Source organism: Liolophura sinensis, chromosome 11 (genome assembly GCF_032854445.1).
Source record: "Liolophura sinensis isolate JHLJ2023 chromosome 11, CUHK_Ljap_v2, whole genome shotgun sequence".
NCBI lineage: Eukaryota > Metazoa > Mollusca > Polyplacophora > Chitonida > Chitonidae > Liolophura > Liolophura sinensis.
This window is the reverse complement of record NC_088305.1, coordinates 5,569,493-5,586,762: the sequence shown is the minus strand read 5'-3', so window position 1 is coordinate 5,586,762 and position 17,270 is coordinate 5,569,493. Positions and strand designations below refer to the sequence as shown.

Here is a 17,270-nt window from a genome sequence, read left to right as displayed (position 1 = left end):
AGAGCCTCAAGGTTGAAGTCAGTATTGTAATGATTGAGGTCAGTGTGGTAATGATTGAGGTCAGTGTGGTATTGATTGAGGTCAGTGTTGTTATGATTGGGGTCAATGTGGTAATGATTCGGGTCAGTCTGGTAATGATTGAGGTCAGGGTGGTAATGATTATGGTCAGTGTGGTAGCGATTGAGGTCAGTGTGGTAGTGATTGGGGTCAGTGTGGGAGCGATTGAGCTCAGAGTGGTAGTGATTGGGATCAGTGTGGTAATGATTGCGGTAGGTGTGGTAATGGTTGAGGTCAGTGTGGTAGTGATTGAGGTCAGTGTTGTAATGATTGGGGTCTGTAGTAATGATTGGGATCAGTGTGGTAATGAATGAGGCCAATGTGTTAAAGATGGAGGTCAGTGAGGTAAAGACTGAGGTCAGTTTAGTGATGATTGAGGTCAGTTTCGTGATGATTGAGATCAGTCTCACAATGATTGAGGTCAATCTCACACTTGAACTCTTTTGAAATGCACTGATTAAATCAGAGTATGTGCTAACATGTACATCTATATAAAAAAAAGGTTTTTGTGACTTTCTAGGTGAAATATTATGGTGCTGCAGAATTTGAAGTTGGCAGATACAGTGAAGCTATCCTGAAGTATCAGGTGAGAAATTTATTCAGATTTTGTTGTGCTTTTTGATCATCTTTACTATTTACACTCTCTGTATGTACTTGTACATGTATTTATGTACTTGGTTGTTGTTTGCACTCGCAGAAGTTTTCACTTACATGACAGCGTGTACAGCTGTAGTTGCATGGGTAGATGAAACTGTAGAAAACCACCAACCTTTGCTCAGTGCATGTACTTGACAAAATCTCCTGACCTCATGTCGCATCTGATTCGGCAAGAGATAGATTTGAACCTGGGTCTTCAGTCATCCTAGCTTGATCTTATTTTCTTGTCATCTGATATCAGTGGGGCTCTGAGATCATTGGGATGTTTGTATGATATACTGTGAAGTACAGAACCTCAGTTTTATACATCTAGAGATCAGACCACCCATCACTATAGGAGATAACTAGAAACCTGGAAAGCCGGTAAAATCAGGAGGTTCTAGAGTCAGGCCTGAAAAACAATTGGAATTGAGAACCAGCTGTGAGCTGATTTATAAATTTACTAGAAATCCATCCTGAGTTTCATACATGTAGTCTATGTGCATGTAGTAGGTTAACTTTCTCTTGGAGAAATTTGTTTCCTAAAATCTCTGAAATTGCCCAATGACCCAGGAGTATCTCAACAATGCAGTTTGGCGAGTTTCGAAGCCCAGCTCATTCTTTGCTTCTTCTCTGGTTGTACTTGGTACATTGGAAGGTCTGCCAGCCAACCTGTGAATGGTGGAGGGTTCCTCCAAAGTCTGCCTAGTGTCCTCCCACCATAATGCTAGCCACTGTCATGTTAGTGAAACAATACAGTTGGTCCTGTTTGGTTGTTGGTACTTCATTTTCCTCCGCTCACGAAGATGACTCTTATATTAAAATGAAAAACTATTGAGCATGGTATTTTTAAATTATTTACTTGACTGGTGGTTTACACTGTACTCAAGAATTTTTCACTTATACAATGATGGCAAGCATTACAGTAAGCGGAAACCAGCAGGCTCCAGGGGAGGCCATTAAACCAACATCTATCCACTGGCTGCTGCAATATTAAACAACAATCAAATAAATAAATAATTAAATTAAAACCAAAGTTGAAACCTGCACGATCATGTTTCAACAATGTTGATATTTTCCTGTCCCCAGGCTGCTGAGTGGAAGTCAACGGCCTCTCTGAATCTGTTAAACACGGCTCAGAATGTTGTTATAACGGGGGGCCTGTTAGCAGGCTCCATGCTGTGTGCCTGGGCGGTGGTCCACTCCCTGGGCGACCTCAAACTCAACGTGGGTGACTTCGTACTGTTCCTAACGTACATGATGCAGCTGTACACCCCACTCAACTGGCTAGGTACCTATTACAGGTGGGTGTTAGGCAAGTCACTAGGCCAACCTCAGAAAATGAAAGAGAAGATTAGGTTTGAAAATAAAAATATACTGTAAATGCGCCAAACTTTGCCTGAAAAAATGCATTTTTAGAGGCAAATGTAGCGGTATGTATATATATATTCTGGGGGTTTTACGTTAACTTAACAATTTTTAGGTGTGTCAATGGAGTCGTTAGGTATGTGTACATACATGTATACTGTGTCTTCTTGTGGCAGGTCGAATCCATGCCGCCAAAGTGCTGCCGCCTTAGAAGTATTATGCTGAAGACACCAAACAAGACACCCCACTCAGTCACATTATACTGACACTGGGCTAAAAAGTTTCCTTTACTCTAACTTCTCAGTGCTGAGTGCCAATCGAGGCAGCGAGAAGTATATTTTCCATTTTTAAAGTCCCGGGCGTGGTACCAAGTCTCCCAAATTCGAGGTTGACGTTTTAGGTCATTAATTTACTTAAGTGGTAAAAATACACGCGAAATACAGGCAAATAAAGGCCTTGAAATTTTACTTTTGGTGCATTTTCCGAGCTTAGCACTTCAGTCTTCCCTTGTTAACACATCTTGCATGTACATGCATATTAGTGATATAAAACCAAGCATTTTACAACAAATAATAATAATAATGGCTTTATTTAGGAGGGTAAAATACAGTGCGTATACTCAGTCAACACTGGGTTGATCTACCCTGAGGCCCTCAGACACTAAAAGATTTGAAACAATATATTACATTGCATATACGTCGAAGAACATGGTAATTTTGAATTGTGTAAACCACTTGCAACAAGATTTTGAAAACAATATATATAGATATACAGTGGCAAGTGCTTAAACTTTGAATGAAGCATGTCCTCTCATTACATACAGCTTTACCCAAAATAAGTAGAGGTACCCATTGTTTTGTGTGAGGAAATGGTTGACGCAATGTAGGTATACTGACAGTGGGTGGGGTGTCATGTCTGGTGTCCCCTTGAGGCAGCACAGCGTATATGTTGGTTGGCACTGCATGCTACATAGAAAAACAAGCACTGAGTAACGAGTACATGTATATAATGGTTGACATAAGGGATCATAATCTTCATAGAAACAAAGGAAATACAAAAATTCCTGAACTCTCCCTGTCTGTTGATGCGCACTTTGACTTCATAAAATCATGTGCACAGCTGCTCTGAAGTGGTGTTCTCAGGTCCCGGGATCATGAAGCTATCTTAGACTTAAGTCAAAATTTCAAATCACGTTAAAATGTATATTTCTTAGGTAAGAAGGTTGAAACACGGCATGACAGTGTAATTTCTGGTTTTTTCAGCTAAAATGACAGAAATGAACATAGCAAATTTAGTGATTGAAATTTTGACTTTAGTCTAGGATCGCTTCGTGATCCTGGGATCAGAAGGTTAAATACCTGGGCCTTTTTTTTGAGGATGATCAAGAGTGTCCGAATTTCTGGAGTGTCCCGAAATTCTAGAAGAATTTCCATGGTTACGGTATAATCACAGGTTGTTGTTGTTGTATCTAGGATGATTCAGCAGGCATTCATAGACATGGAGAACATGTTTGACCTCCTGGATCAAGATCAAGAGGTGAGTTACTGGTTACCATGGAAACTTACCTGTGTGGTGAGGTGAAGGGAGACAAATAGGTTTTATCATTACCTTTATAAGCGACACAGATTTTATGTTGTGTTTTACAGGCAGTAAAAAATTCATAAATGAAATAATAATAAATATTTTGTCTGATCGTGATGTTTTTCTGTGATTTTCCCTGTTTTTCAAGGCTTTCCAATCATGTAAATATGTCTTCAATAAAAAAATTGCCAATCTGCTTTTCCCACAAATTATTCTTACTTTTTCTTTCCAGTTTAAAGACTAAAGTCTGATTCAGATTTTCTCCTGATCTTTGGGTGTACAAATCTGAGTTTAAATACAGGTGTGCATCCGAGGTTAAAATGAGTGTGTGTATGTCAGGTATTAAAAGTGCATGGTCAGCATATACTGTAATTCTTCGAAATTTTAGTACACATATTAATAGGGCTGAAAGTAAAATTTTAAATTTCTCTATTAGTTTTTGGGACAAGAAAGGAAATGTATATCTTGTTCAGTGGGTAGACTAACCATGTTGGAATGGGCAGTTCTGTGCATTCCTATTTAAAGTACACGCATGTTGGCTAAGAGCAGATCAGTTATCTCAGAAGTTAGAATAATAACAGTAGTGTTTTTTCCTGTTCAGGTCAAGGGACATCCCCGACGCCAGCCTCTGGATATCAAACATGGTGTGATAGAGTTCAATGATGTTCACTTCCGTTATGAACCAGAGTGAGTAGTCAGCGTGAGGATAAAGTGGTAGCTGATCTCATGATAAAGTGGTAGCTAATGTCCCGATAACGTGGTAGCCAATCTCCCAATAATGTGGTAGCTAATCTCCTGATAAAGTGGTAGCTAATCTCCTGAAAAAATGGTAGCTAATGTTCTGATAAAGTGGTAGCTAATCTCCTGATAACGTGGAAGCTAATCTCCTGATAAAGTGGTAGCTAATCTCTTGATAAAGTGGTAGCTAATCTCCTAACAACTACATATCCATGCACCTTAATTCTTCAACTTTTTCAACCACCAATGCAACCAATATTTTGAAACATGCTGAGAGAACTGTGGGGGTGAACGGAAATAATCTGCACAGTGTTTTGAAGCTCGCATCTTTAGTGATACGAGCAAATAAGTTTTAGTGTCATTTTCTTAATAATTGTATGCATAAATTCCACTGAAAAAGTGCTTTATTGATCGAAAGGGAGTCAATTTCAGCCAGTGATTGATTGATTTATTGATTAACATCATTCTCAAGAATTTTGGACTTTTATCATGACTGACTGTTTCTTGATTTGTTTATTTATTTGATTGGTGTTTTATGCCATACTCAAGAATATTTCACTTATACCACGGCGGCCAGCATTATGGTGGGAGGAAACTGGGCTGAGCCCAGAGGAGACCCACGACCATCCGCAGGTGGCTGGCAGACCTTCCCACGTAAGGCTGGAGAGGAAGCCAGAATGAACTAGACTTGAACTCACATTTACCGCATTGGTAAGAGGCTTCTGGGTTATTGCCCTGTGCTGGCGTGCTAACAGCCTCTCGGCCACAGAGGCCCCATATTTTTTTGTTTGGGTGGAAGAAAGCAGAACACCCAGGGTTAACCACCACCCTTTGGCAATACACTGCATTGTAACCTGCTGTCCCACTTCTCACAGATTAATCAATGGTATAATGAACGTAAGACCAGACAAACAATCCAGTCGCACCATCCACTGCTTTCATTGTCTCCAAGCAAACCATGCGCAGCGTGGGGTGGTATAATGAACGTAAGACCAGACAAACAATCCAGTTGCACCATCCACTGCTTTCATTGTCTCCAAGCAAACCATGCGCAGCGTGGGGTGGTATAATGAACGTAAGACCAGACAAACAATCCAGTCGCACCATCCACTGCTTTCATTGTCTCCAGGCAAACCATGCGCAGCGTGGGGTGGTATAATGAACGTAAGACCAGACAAACAATCCAGTCACACCATCCACTGCTTTCATTGTCTCCAAGCAAACCATGCGCAGCGTGGGGTGGCTGAACGACCATTAGCAGCCAGTTGTCCTGCACGATCATGTCATCATGTAAACACACAAGGATGTAAAACCACAAAACATGACACATGACCTGTAGGTGTGGTAATCTGCTCCAGGCCTGGTTATTTCCATACATGAACATGAGTGCCATCTGGAATGTTCTGGAGCATAAAAGTCTCACTCTTTTTTTATGTCATTTTTATTTATTTATCTGGTTACTGTTTTACACCATACTGAAGAATAGTTCACTTACACAATGGCTTTATGATGGGGGGGAAAATGAGTCTTTCTGGCAGGTTTTCCCGCATATGTCAGGACAGGAAGTCAGCATAAGCTGGACGCTTCTGGGTCATTGTTCCGCACTAGCCTGTCAACCACTAGGCCCAGGAGGCCCCCGTTTTTATGTCATAGGTTACTACTGTAGGTTAGTTGCATATGTTGCTTTATAAATTATGATTATTTTGCCTTCTGATACAAAAAAAAACAGCATAATTCAGTGTGTGTTTATTATAAATGTGGAAAACTTTCAGACTTACAAAAGTTCTTTCTTTTTTCAGGAAAAAAGTTTTGAAGGGAGTGAACTTCAAGGTGAACTCGGGGGAAACCTTTGCCTTGGTATGTACAAAAAAGATTACATGTAGTCCATTCTGCCATTTGTCTGTCATGGGCCCTGATTTTTGTAGGTTTGTTTTCAGTTTTTCAATGTTGTGTTGTGTTCAGCACAAAGGAAGTATTTGGTAGGATACAAATTAGTAGATATCTGACATTAGGAGACATTTAAGTATCTTGATTCTATGTCACAGGCCACAGGGTAATATGCAGATTCCAAGAGCCTTCGATGCAGGAAAAATGCGTGTCTGTTCTGTTCTGCATAAAAGGAGAAGAAATAACCGTTTGATGTATTTTAAGAATGGACCTAGAGTCTCAGTTGTGTAATATTAAATTATCAATCACCAAGAGTGATAAGTGGTGTGTTTTTTGTTTTTTTTTTAGAAAAAATTTCTTGTCTGTTTTAGAATGGGTTTGGGAAGAATCGTTAGTGGAAAAGGTTAAGTTGTCAATCAGAAAGGACTCATACATGTTTTTTTATGAATTTGTTTGCAGTGAGACAGCCGCCTGGTTATAGTGGGCCCACCTGATGGGCTCACCTGATGCATGTCTTGTTTGTTATTACCATGGTTACAGTGTGTATATAATACTGAGCCAGTCCATTAAATAAGTCTCCTGCTTGTTTGTGTATCAGATTGTAACTTCTGTTTTGTACAGGTTGGCCATTCGGGCAGCGGTAAGAGCACATTATTCGTCTGCTGTTTCGTTTCTACGATGTTGAGAGTGGCTGCATTAAGATTGACGGACAGGATATCGCTCTTGTAAGGATCCTTTGTCAAACCTTCACTATATGCCCATCATAAACTAATGGCAAATAAATATACATGTAGATAGTTACAATTCAGAGAAAAATGAATGAACGCTTGGGGTTTTACGCCACACTCAACAATTTTCCAGTCATATGACAACGAGGAATCATTAATTAGATGTGCCCAAACTGTCTTCTTGTGGCAGGGCGAGTCCATACCCCTAAAGTGCTGCCGACACTGAAGTGTCATGCCATAGACACCATACATGCCACCCCACCGAGTCACATCATACTGACACCATGCCAACCAGTCATATTTATTTGCTGTAACCGCTCAGTCACCGTTTTTGAAGTCTTTGGTACAATCCTACTCGGGTTTGATCCCAGGTCTACCGACTTCGAGGCAGATGCTCCAATCATTAAGCCACCAAAGCAGTCAATTACAATCAAGAGTGTCATAATACAAGGGAGGGGCCTCCACGGCTCAATTGGTTAGCGCGCTAGCACAGGGTAATGACCCAGGAGTCTCTCACCAATGTGGTCGCCGTGAGTTCAAGTCCAGTTCATGCTTGGCTTCCTCTCCGGCCGTACATGGGAAGGTCTGCCAGCAACCTGCGGATGGTCGTGGGTTTCCTCCCACCATAATGCTGGCCACTGTCGTATAAGTGAAATATTTTTGAGTACGGCGTAAAACACCAATCAAATAAATAAATAATACAAGCGCGTACAACTGATGGATGATCAGTATCTGTATTGACGAATGTTCGTGTACCCTAATCCTAATTGTATGAAAGAGCAGTTAGCAATGAAATTTATGCACATTTTGAAGTTGATTTTGGAGACAAAACTACATTGGTTGGATTGGCCTATTTCAGGGCTTCACAGAAAGTATAATTTTATCAGTCCATGCAGAATATTGCCTTCAGAATATGCTGGAATGAACACCTTGCAAACATTTGAAAAGGCTGAAGAGTTTACAGTAGTTCAAATCAGTTGGTTTGTCAGAAAAATTTATTTGATGAGTGTTACGGTTCCCCTTGGCTAAGACAAGTTTGAGGACCAAACAGTACGGTGTGACAAGTGCTAGTGTAACAAAAGAAAATTAATTATTTTAAGTGCCTAAATTTTTTTTAATTTTCCATAAAATCTTATAATTACAGCAGTTTTCTCCCGCCATAATGCTGACCGCTATCGTATTAGTAGAATACTCCTGAGAATGGCGTAAAACACCAATTGATCATATAAATAAATATATATATCATATAACCCAACTCTTCTAATTTTTGGGAGACCTAGTCTGCTCTTTTTATCCAATATACATGTAATTGCAGCAGGAATATTCAGTTTCCATTTTTCACATGGTTAGCCCATCTAATGAACCACGTTTTCAAATCTTTACTTTTTCTAAAAACTGGGAGGGAAATGTAATTCAGCACTACTAATATCTGTCCTAAAAAACCAGAAGAATTGCAGCGCAGAATTTACTTTTATGATACAATGGGTATAAGTGTGTATTTGTTTTAACTCAGATTTAACAAAACCTTTGTTGTGGAGATAATTTGAGAAGTTAACTGAAAATAAAGTTATTTATATATATATATATATATATATATATATATATATATATATATATATATAACTTTCTTTGCTGAGGGTGACAAATGATGAACATTTACTCTGTCAGTTACAAAAACTGTTTTTCCCAGAGGCCCTCTGACAGGGTGACAAAACAAACACGACATTTACAAGTAAATATTAACAGTAATCAGACAATTAGTTTGCACATAACTATTGTTAACTGTATCTAAAGTAACCATAGATTCAGTAATTATTCTATACAAAGCAATACAAAAAGAGCACAGTCAACATAAGTAATTGCAATCAAGATATAAAGTCTATATATATTAAAAATGGTGTTTTAAGCATTTACATTTTGTTTTTCAAGCATGGTCAAATGAAACATTTTACAGCAGGCTTTTGGAGATAAACATGTAAGATGTGATGTTGTTGTTGTTGTATAGGTCAAACAGGAGTCCCTGCGTCAGTGTATTGGTGTGGTACCACAGGATACTGTTCTCTTCAATGCTGATATCAAGTAAGACCTTCCTGTCTTCTTCCAATGTAATTCAGGGGATACGTATGATACACTGGTTTAATTTGACCTGAAAATACATAGGCTGAAGCTAGCAGTGGTTATTCAACCTTTATGCAGGCTTAATAAATCAGAACTATCATTATCTTTTTTTTTTTATAAAAGGGCTGCTGTGGAAAAGTAATATGCAGCTTCCTGGCAGAGAATTAAATGAAGTTAAGTAGTAACTTTGGTCAAAGCAGAAAGCTGCCTGCTCAGAATTTTACTAAAGTGTCTGGCTTCAGGTAACTGCGTGGCAATTAACTGCCTTCTGATGTACTCCCTGTTAATTAGGTACTGTATCTGGTTGTAGTTGAATGGTTTAAAGCTACTTGCATATCAGTTACAGAACTAGGTCACATGAGACTTATTAAGATCAGTCTCGTTTTTGGAGAGCAAATTTTCTAGACTCCCTCACTCTGGGCCTTGGTGGGAATAAGTGTCAGATGGTGCCGTGTTGTGTGGTCTTGTAGACTCCCTCACTCTGGGCCTTGGTGGGAATAAGTGTCAGATGGTGGCGTGTTGTGTGGTCTTGTAGACTCCCTCACTCTGGGCCTTGGTGGGAATAAGTGTCAGATGGTGCCGTGTTGTGTGGTGTTGTAGACTCCCTCACTCTGGGCCTTGGTGGGAATAAGTGTCAGATGGTGGCGTGTTGTGTGGTCTTGTAGACTCCCTCACTCTGGGCCTTGGTGGGAATAAGTGTCAGATGGTGCCGTGTTGTGTGGTCTTGTAGACTCCCTCACTCTGGGCCTTGGTGGGAATAAGTGTCAGATGGTGTCGTGTTGTGTGGTCTTGTAGACTCTCTCACTCTGGGCCTGGGTGGGAATAAGTGTCAGATGGTGGCGTGTTGTGTGGTGTTGTAGACTCCCTCACTCTGGGCCTTGGTGGGAATAAGTGTCAGATGGTGGCGTGTTGTGTGGTGTTGTAGACTCCCTCACTCTGGGCCTTGGTGGGAATAAGTGTCAGATGGTGGCGTGTTGTGTGGTCTTGTAGACTCCCTCACTCTGGGCCTTGGTGGGAATAAGTGTCAGATTGTTCCGTGTTGTGTGGTGTTGTAGACTCCCTCACTCTGGGCCTTGGTGGGAATAAGTGTCAGATGGTGGCGTGTTGTGTGGTGTTGTAGACTCCCTCACTCTGGGCCTTGGTGGAATAAGTGTCAGATGGTGCCGTGTTGTGTGGTGTTGTAGACTCCCTCACTCTGGGCCTTGGTGGGAATAAGTGTCAGATGGTGGCGTGTTGTGTGGTCTTGTAGATTCCCTCACTCTGGGCCTTGGTGGGAATAAGTGTCAGATGGTGGCGTGTTGTGTGGTCTTGTAGACTCCCTCACTCTGGGCCTTGGTGGGAATAAGTGTCAGATGGTGCCGTGTTGTGTGGTCTTGTAGACTCCCTCACTCTGGGCCTTGGTGGGAATAAGTGTCAGATGGTTCCGTGTTGTGTGGTCTTGTAGACTCCCTCACTCTGGGCCTTGGTGGGAATAAGTGTCAGATGGTTCCGTGTTGTGTGGTCTTGTAGACTCCCTCACTCTGGGCCTTGGTGGGAATAAGTGTCAGATGGTGCCGTGTTGTGTGGTCTTGTAGACTCCCTCACTCTGGGCCTTGGTGGGAATAAGTTTCAGATGGTGCCGTGTTGTGTGGTGTTGTAGACTCCCTCACTCTGGGCCTTGGTGGGAATAAGTGTCAGATGGTGCCGTGTTGTGTGGTGTTGTAGACTCCCTCACTCTGGGCCTTGGTGGGAATAAGTGTCAGATGGTGCCGTGTTGTGTGGTCTTGTAGACTCCCTCACTCTGGGCCTTGGTGGGAATAAGTGTCAGATGGTTCGGTGTTGTGTGATCTTGTAGACTCCCTCACTCTGGGCCTTGGTGGGAATAAGTGTCAGATGGTGCCGTGTTGTGTGGTCTTGTAGACTCCCTCACTCTGGGCCTTGGTGGGAATAAGTGTCAGATGGTGCCGTGTTGTGTGGTCTTGTAGACTCCCTCACTCTGGGCTTTAGTGGGAATAAGTGTCAGATGGTGCCGTGTTGTGTGGTGTTGTAGACTCCCTCACTCTGGGCCTTGGTGGGAATAAGTGTCAGATGGTTCGGTGTTGTGTGGTCTTGTAGACTCCCTCACTCTGGGCCTGGGTGGGAATAAGTGTCAGATGGTGCCGTGTTGTGTGGTCTTGTAGACTCCCTCACTCTGGGCCTTGGTGGAAATAAGTGTCAGATGGTTCGGTGTTGTGTGGTCTTGTAGACTCCCTCACTCTGGGCCTGGGTGGGAATAAGTGTCAGATGGTGCTGTGTTGTGTGGTGTTGTAGACTCCCTCACTCTGGGCCTGGGTGGGAATAAGTGTCAGATGGTGCCGTGTTGTGTGGTGTTGTAGACTCCCTCACTCTGGGCCTTGGTGGGAATAAGTGTCAGATGGTGGCGTGTTGTGTGGTCTTGTAGACTCCCTCACTCTGGGCCTTGGTGGGAATAAGTGTCAGATGGTGCCATGTTGTGTGGTCTTGTAGACTTCCTCACTCTGGGCCTTGGTGGGAATAAGTGTCAGATGGTGCCGTGTTGTGTGGTCTTGTAGACTCCCTCACTCTGGGCCTTGGTGGGAATAAGTGTCAGATGGTGGCGTGTTGTGTGGTGTTGTAGACTCCCTCACTCTGGGCCTTGGTGGGAATAAGTGTTAGATGGTGCCGTGTTGTGTGGTCTTGTAGACTCCCTCACTCTGGGCCTTGGTGGGAATAAGTGTCAGATGGTGGCGTGTTGTGTGGTGTTGTAGACTCCCTCACTCTGGGCCTTGGTGGGAATAAGTGTTAGATGGTGCCATGTTGTGTGGTGTTACAAAATCAGTGGTTGAGGAATTAGGAACCAGTAAATTAGAGGTTTATATGTTTACTTTTAATCCTGACATATAGGGATGTTGAAAATATTGTCCAGTATTGGAATATAGATGTTTATAAATCAGGGTAAAAAGTTGGTTGTTGGACGTGTGTGTCTTTTAACTGAAGGCAAGTTCTGCATTCTCAGGTACAACATCAGGTACGGCCGAGTCTCTGCTCCTGAAGAAGCCGTTGAAGACGCAGCCAGAGCCGCAGACATTCATCAAAGGATCCTGGGATTTCCGAACAGTAAGTCAGAGAAAGGCATCAATTATAAATCAAAAAAACATTGATTTACTATGAACCAAATTATTATTTGTTTTTGTTTTTTTTTGTTTTTTTTTTGTTTTTTTGGTGACTGAGAGTTGTGTCCTCTTGCCTATCTCTGAGATCCATTGGCCATGTTTCCAGCATAGCTTTCATATTTAACCACCGTGAATTGTTACAATCACTAACTCGGAACTCTGCCCTCTCGGTTGCACTATCCTCATGTTGTCAAAGCTGTATGTGATGAAAACAAAGGTCCCGTTATCTTAAAGAAATTTTGAAATCAGATCACCTCATGACACAGGAATAATGAACATCATATCATCACAATTAACACCATATCATCACAATGAACACCATATCATCACAATTAACACCATATCATCACAATTAACACCATATCATCACACTTAACACAAATCTAACTGACACATCCACTCGGAGACCATCCATACTTCTCCAACCACTGTTTTTTGGATCGTGTGACTCACAATTAAGATAATCTCCTTTTTCAATTATAGTTTCGTATAGTGGCTTTTTTTCTTTTTTAAAACACAAAGTAACATTAAAACTTGTGAACAGGTTGTCAGTTACCATTTTTATGGTGTACATCTGCTTGGTTTTAATCCAAACGTTCCACGAGTTTATCCTTTTTCTAAACGATGACAAAAGTGCAGCTGACGTGAATGGAAAATGGTAGTTAGCCAAATTTGTCTTGTTGCTGTAGCACCAGGTACATTAATTTATTTTTGACGTGATATTTATCATTCATGATTAATTCATGATGAAGTCAGATTTAGTGTAGGGTTAAGGAGAATATGCTTTTGTAGCATACAACTTTGACATATTTAGGACAGTACACTGGAAAAGACTCAGGTTCCGGGTTCGTGAACAGATATGTATTTCTGAAAGCTAAGCCTGAAAGAATGAAACAGATTTCAGATCTATGTCTTGCCATGCTTGCATGTTTTATATGTGCTATTGTAAAACATTAAACCTAAAAATTAAAACCTTTGTGAAGATAGAGTGGAGCTAGTAGGTACCATTTTACCATTTTTTTCACTTACAATGGCGACTTAGATTCAAGAGCATTGACCTCTTTGAATACATGCAGTACTCCCTTACCAATCTGCCTGCTAATCTTTTTCACAAAGGCAGGAATAAAGAAAAAACTATTTATTATTTATACATCAGTGAAACCAGTATTTCCTTCACTGATAAAAGAAACTTCACTGGTAGAAATTCTTTGTGTGCTTAATTTACATAAATACAGATATTGCATTAGCACCAAGCACCTTTGTAGAATTTTACTTACTTTACTTACAGACAGCGTTTAAAAAGTATTGTGAGCGTGGACGTAAAAGAAAATGCAGCCAGTATGAATAGGATCAGAAATACAACGAAGATGGCACATTGCTTATGTTTTTCACCGATGCAACAGATAAACTGATACGTATTTACATACATGTAGAGAAAATGTCAGGATATGAATAATAAATAGAATATTGCACAATGTAGGTTGACTACCATAAATATTGTTCTCGTGAAAGGTAGAAATGATCATTTCCACCTCTCAGTCGAACAGTATTTATGGTATTCAACCTACACTGTATAACATCCTCTATATATCTTATTCTAGTATTACTTTCTCCTGAAAAAGTTTCTGATTTCTTCATATACTGTAAATCTTCAACATTTTAAACCACTTCAACTTTTACGAGCACTTTTTTCGGTGGAATTTATGCACACAATTATTATAAAAGTGATGCCAAAAATGATTTGTTTGTGTCATTAAAGATGCAAGCTTCATAAAATGGTGCAGATTATTTCTCTGCACCCCATAGTTATCTCAGAGCAGTTCAAAATGTTGATCACAGTCGGGGGTTGAAAAGATTAAAGGATTAGGGTGCATATACATATATATAAATATATATATATATATATATATATATATATATATATATATATATATATATATATATATAATGCATGTGTATGACGACTAAAGCGTATTGTGTATAGCAGTTGTTATTTATAGTCGGATTTCAATTGACAGAATATGACACACTTGTTGGAGAGCGAGGTTTAAAACTGAGTGGAGGAGAGAAGCAAAGGGTGGCCATTGCACGGACTCTACTGAAGGCTCCTGCCATAGTTCTACTGGATGAGGTACTTCCTTGGGAGAATACCAAACTGATCAATCACAGACAAGCAAACTAAGATTAAACTGAAATATTTAATGGAACTTGAACTTAGATTAGATATTCCACTGATTCAAGTTCCTATCTGACCTCACAGCCAATACAACTCAAAAGATAAAATGGCTTGTTTCCTTATATTTCTGGCACATATAATGTGCATTTGATGTACAGAATTGTATGGAATTCGCTGTTTAAACTCATCACCAGAAAAATTGTACAATAGGTTATTAATCTTGGAGGCATAATGGTGCAAGATGTGAAAAGACTTAAGTGTTGAAGAATAACCAAAAAAATTGTTTCCAAGGCCCTGGGATCACGAAACTGTTGTAGACTTTAGTCTAAACTTAACTGGTATTTTTCCTGAACTTTGATTTGTTAAAGGTCAATTTCAAATTTTGTCATGAATGTCTGATACATCACATTTTTAATGTACTGAACAGTATTGAAGTTAAAACAAAGTTTGACATCAGTCTTTGTCAGCTTTTTGTGTCTGGGGATACAGCCCGCAATTATCAAACGTCTTAAGACTTAAGTAAAAAATTCAAGAACAGTTCGATTAAAACATTCCGCTTTGGAAGAATCCTTTACTACAGAACAATGTACAAACTACAATTTGAAATCTTATTTGTTCCGTGTTTGGTTCTCTAAGGAGGTGTAATTTATGACTTAATTTTTGTTTGTAAATACGACCCAGATGACTTGTTTGGCTGAGGTCAAGGTAAAAGCTCAGATTCTCACTTACATGTTCGTGTGAGTTGCTCTGCCTTACTCCTGTACGCCTTTTAAACTTCACATGTTGTATGCAAATTCAACTTTATTTCTTCTCTGTGATTGGCAGGCCACGTCTGCACTGGACACGAAGACAGAGCGGAACATCCAGTCGTCCCTGGCTAAAGTCTGTGAGAATCGCACCACCCTGATCGTGGCACATCGTCTCTCAACCATCATTCACGCTGATCAGATCCTGGTCATGAGTGAGGGCGATATCGTGGAGAGAGGAACGTGAGTATTGCCAAGGCACGCGTCGTGAAGCATTGACTGGTACCCACTGTATATACCCAGGGGACAGTTTTATGAAACAGTCTCCTGACCAAACATTAGTGTTCTCTAGGATCTGATCATGGTTCTGTCAAACAAACAAATCTGATTATTAGCATACTCATACACTCCCTCATTATGAAGATTTTGTTTGGAGACAAATCTTCTTTATATGGTAATAACATGCTGGCTTCCTCTCCAGCCATATGTGGGAAGGTCTGCCTGCAACCTGCGGATGGTCGTGGGTTTCCCCCAGTTTCCTCCCATCATAATGCTCGCCACCATCGTATAAGTGAAATATTCTCGAGTACGGCGTAAAACACCAATCAAAGAAATAAATCAAATAAACAATAAATATATGGCAGTACATTCGATATGAATTTTTAAAAATTGTACTTGCTGCTGGCTTGCTTGGCGCTCAGCAGTTAGAGGTTACAGCAAGGAAACATGACTGTTTGGACTGTTGTCAGTATAAAGGGACTGGCTGGAGTGTCATGTCTGGTGTCTTCGGCATGATACCCCAGTGACGACACACAATATGTGTGCACACACCTAATGACTCATCATCGGCATACGAGTGAAAAATTGTTAAGTACAACGTTAAACCCGAAGCATATCTACATGCATACTCTATATGAATTTAGTTGAGAAGTTGGTAGCCTTTGACTTCTATAATACGGGAATGGAGTTTCTTCGTGGATGTTAACCTTAATGACTTCGTGTTTATGGAGCTGAAGTTTTGCATTCATGTGTCTCCTACAGCTCTTCGATAGCCGATACCAAATCTAAATTTTGCCTACTTCTGTTGGAAGAGGGGTCATAGCAATTTGTCACCGTGGTAACCTCCAGGTGGGCTAGGACTAGTCCTGGACAAATTTTTGTTAATTAGTTGTGTGAAAAGATGACAAAACTTTGACAGATTCTAACCAGGTAAAAAATAAATGTAAAAAAAGTTATAGTGTATCCATATAGTACAGTGTTATCCAAAAATTGCCCCATTACACTTCAATTATTAGGCATAATTTTGTGTGAATTGCGCATGAGAAACTTATGACGATGAACTATTTTTTTGCTATAGACATGAAGACCTTCTCGAACGTGGAGGCTTGTATGCAGAAATGTGGCAACAACAGCAGACGAAAGGAGACGTGGAGGAGAATGCTGGACAAGAAGACGGAGCAACAACAAATGGAGCTGAGGCTGACGAAAGTGCAGACTCGTGAACAGTACAAAAACAAACAATTTCTCAATAGTCCATAAAACAGGTACAAGCCCATGGGATGATGTTTTACGGTTTGCGTGTCAGGATGATTCTTTTGTCATTTTCTTCTTAGGCCACGCCAATTAAATTGTTGCTTTACCGGCAGAAAAGGGACTGTGTCTGTGGCCTAATGGCTCAAGCATGTGCCTCATACTTATGAGACCTAGCTGGGATCAAACCTGGGTCGGGGCATATCAAGGACCTTAAATATGGCATTTGTTACTGCCTCACTTGAGTAGAGTAAGGAAATAGAACTGGTTGGTCCGGTGTCAGTATAATGTTACTGAGTGGGGTGTCATTTCTGGTGTCCTCGGCATGAGGATTCAGTGGCAGAAGCACTTTGCCGGCATGGACTGGCCGTGCCACCAGAAGACACAGCATCAGTACACACACGTAATGATTCCTCGACATCATATGACTGAAAAATTGCTAAGTACGACGTAAAACCCCAAGCATACATACATACATACATACATACCTACATACGTGTACTCCTAAATCTGAGGAGGGTATAGAAATAAAACATTAAACTGAAAAATCTAACTT

The 17,270-nt window shown here is 40.6% G+C and overlaps 1 protein-coding gene across 1 annotated transcript in view; it reads left to right on the top strand.

Annotated features, from left to right (window-relative positions):
* Positions 1-17,106, top strand: part of LOC135477669 (ATP-binding cassette sub-family B member 6-like) — a 30,019-nt gene extending 12,913 nt beyond the window's left edge. The window contains 12 exon segments of the mRNA XM_064757852.1: positions 578-643; positions 1,783-1,997; positions 3,534-3,597; positions 4,244-4,329; positions 6,180-6,237; positions 6,889-6,916; positions 6,919-6,992; positions 9,001-9,074; positions 12,106-12,206; positions 14,281-14,393; positions 15,264-15,427; positions 16,542-17,106. Of these exon segments, the coding sequence (XP_064613922.1) occupies positions 578-643; positions 1,783-1,997; positions 3,534-3,597; positions 4,244-4,329; positions 6,180-6,237; positions 6,889-6,916; positions 6,919-6,992; positions 9,001-9,074; positions 12,106-12,206; positions 14,281-14,393; positions 15,264-15,427; positions 16,542-16,686 (1,188 nt within the window). The 3' untranslated portion in view covers positions 16,687-17,106.
* The last annotated feature ends 164 nt before the right edge of the window (positions 17,107-17,270 follow it).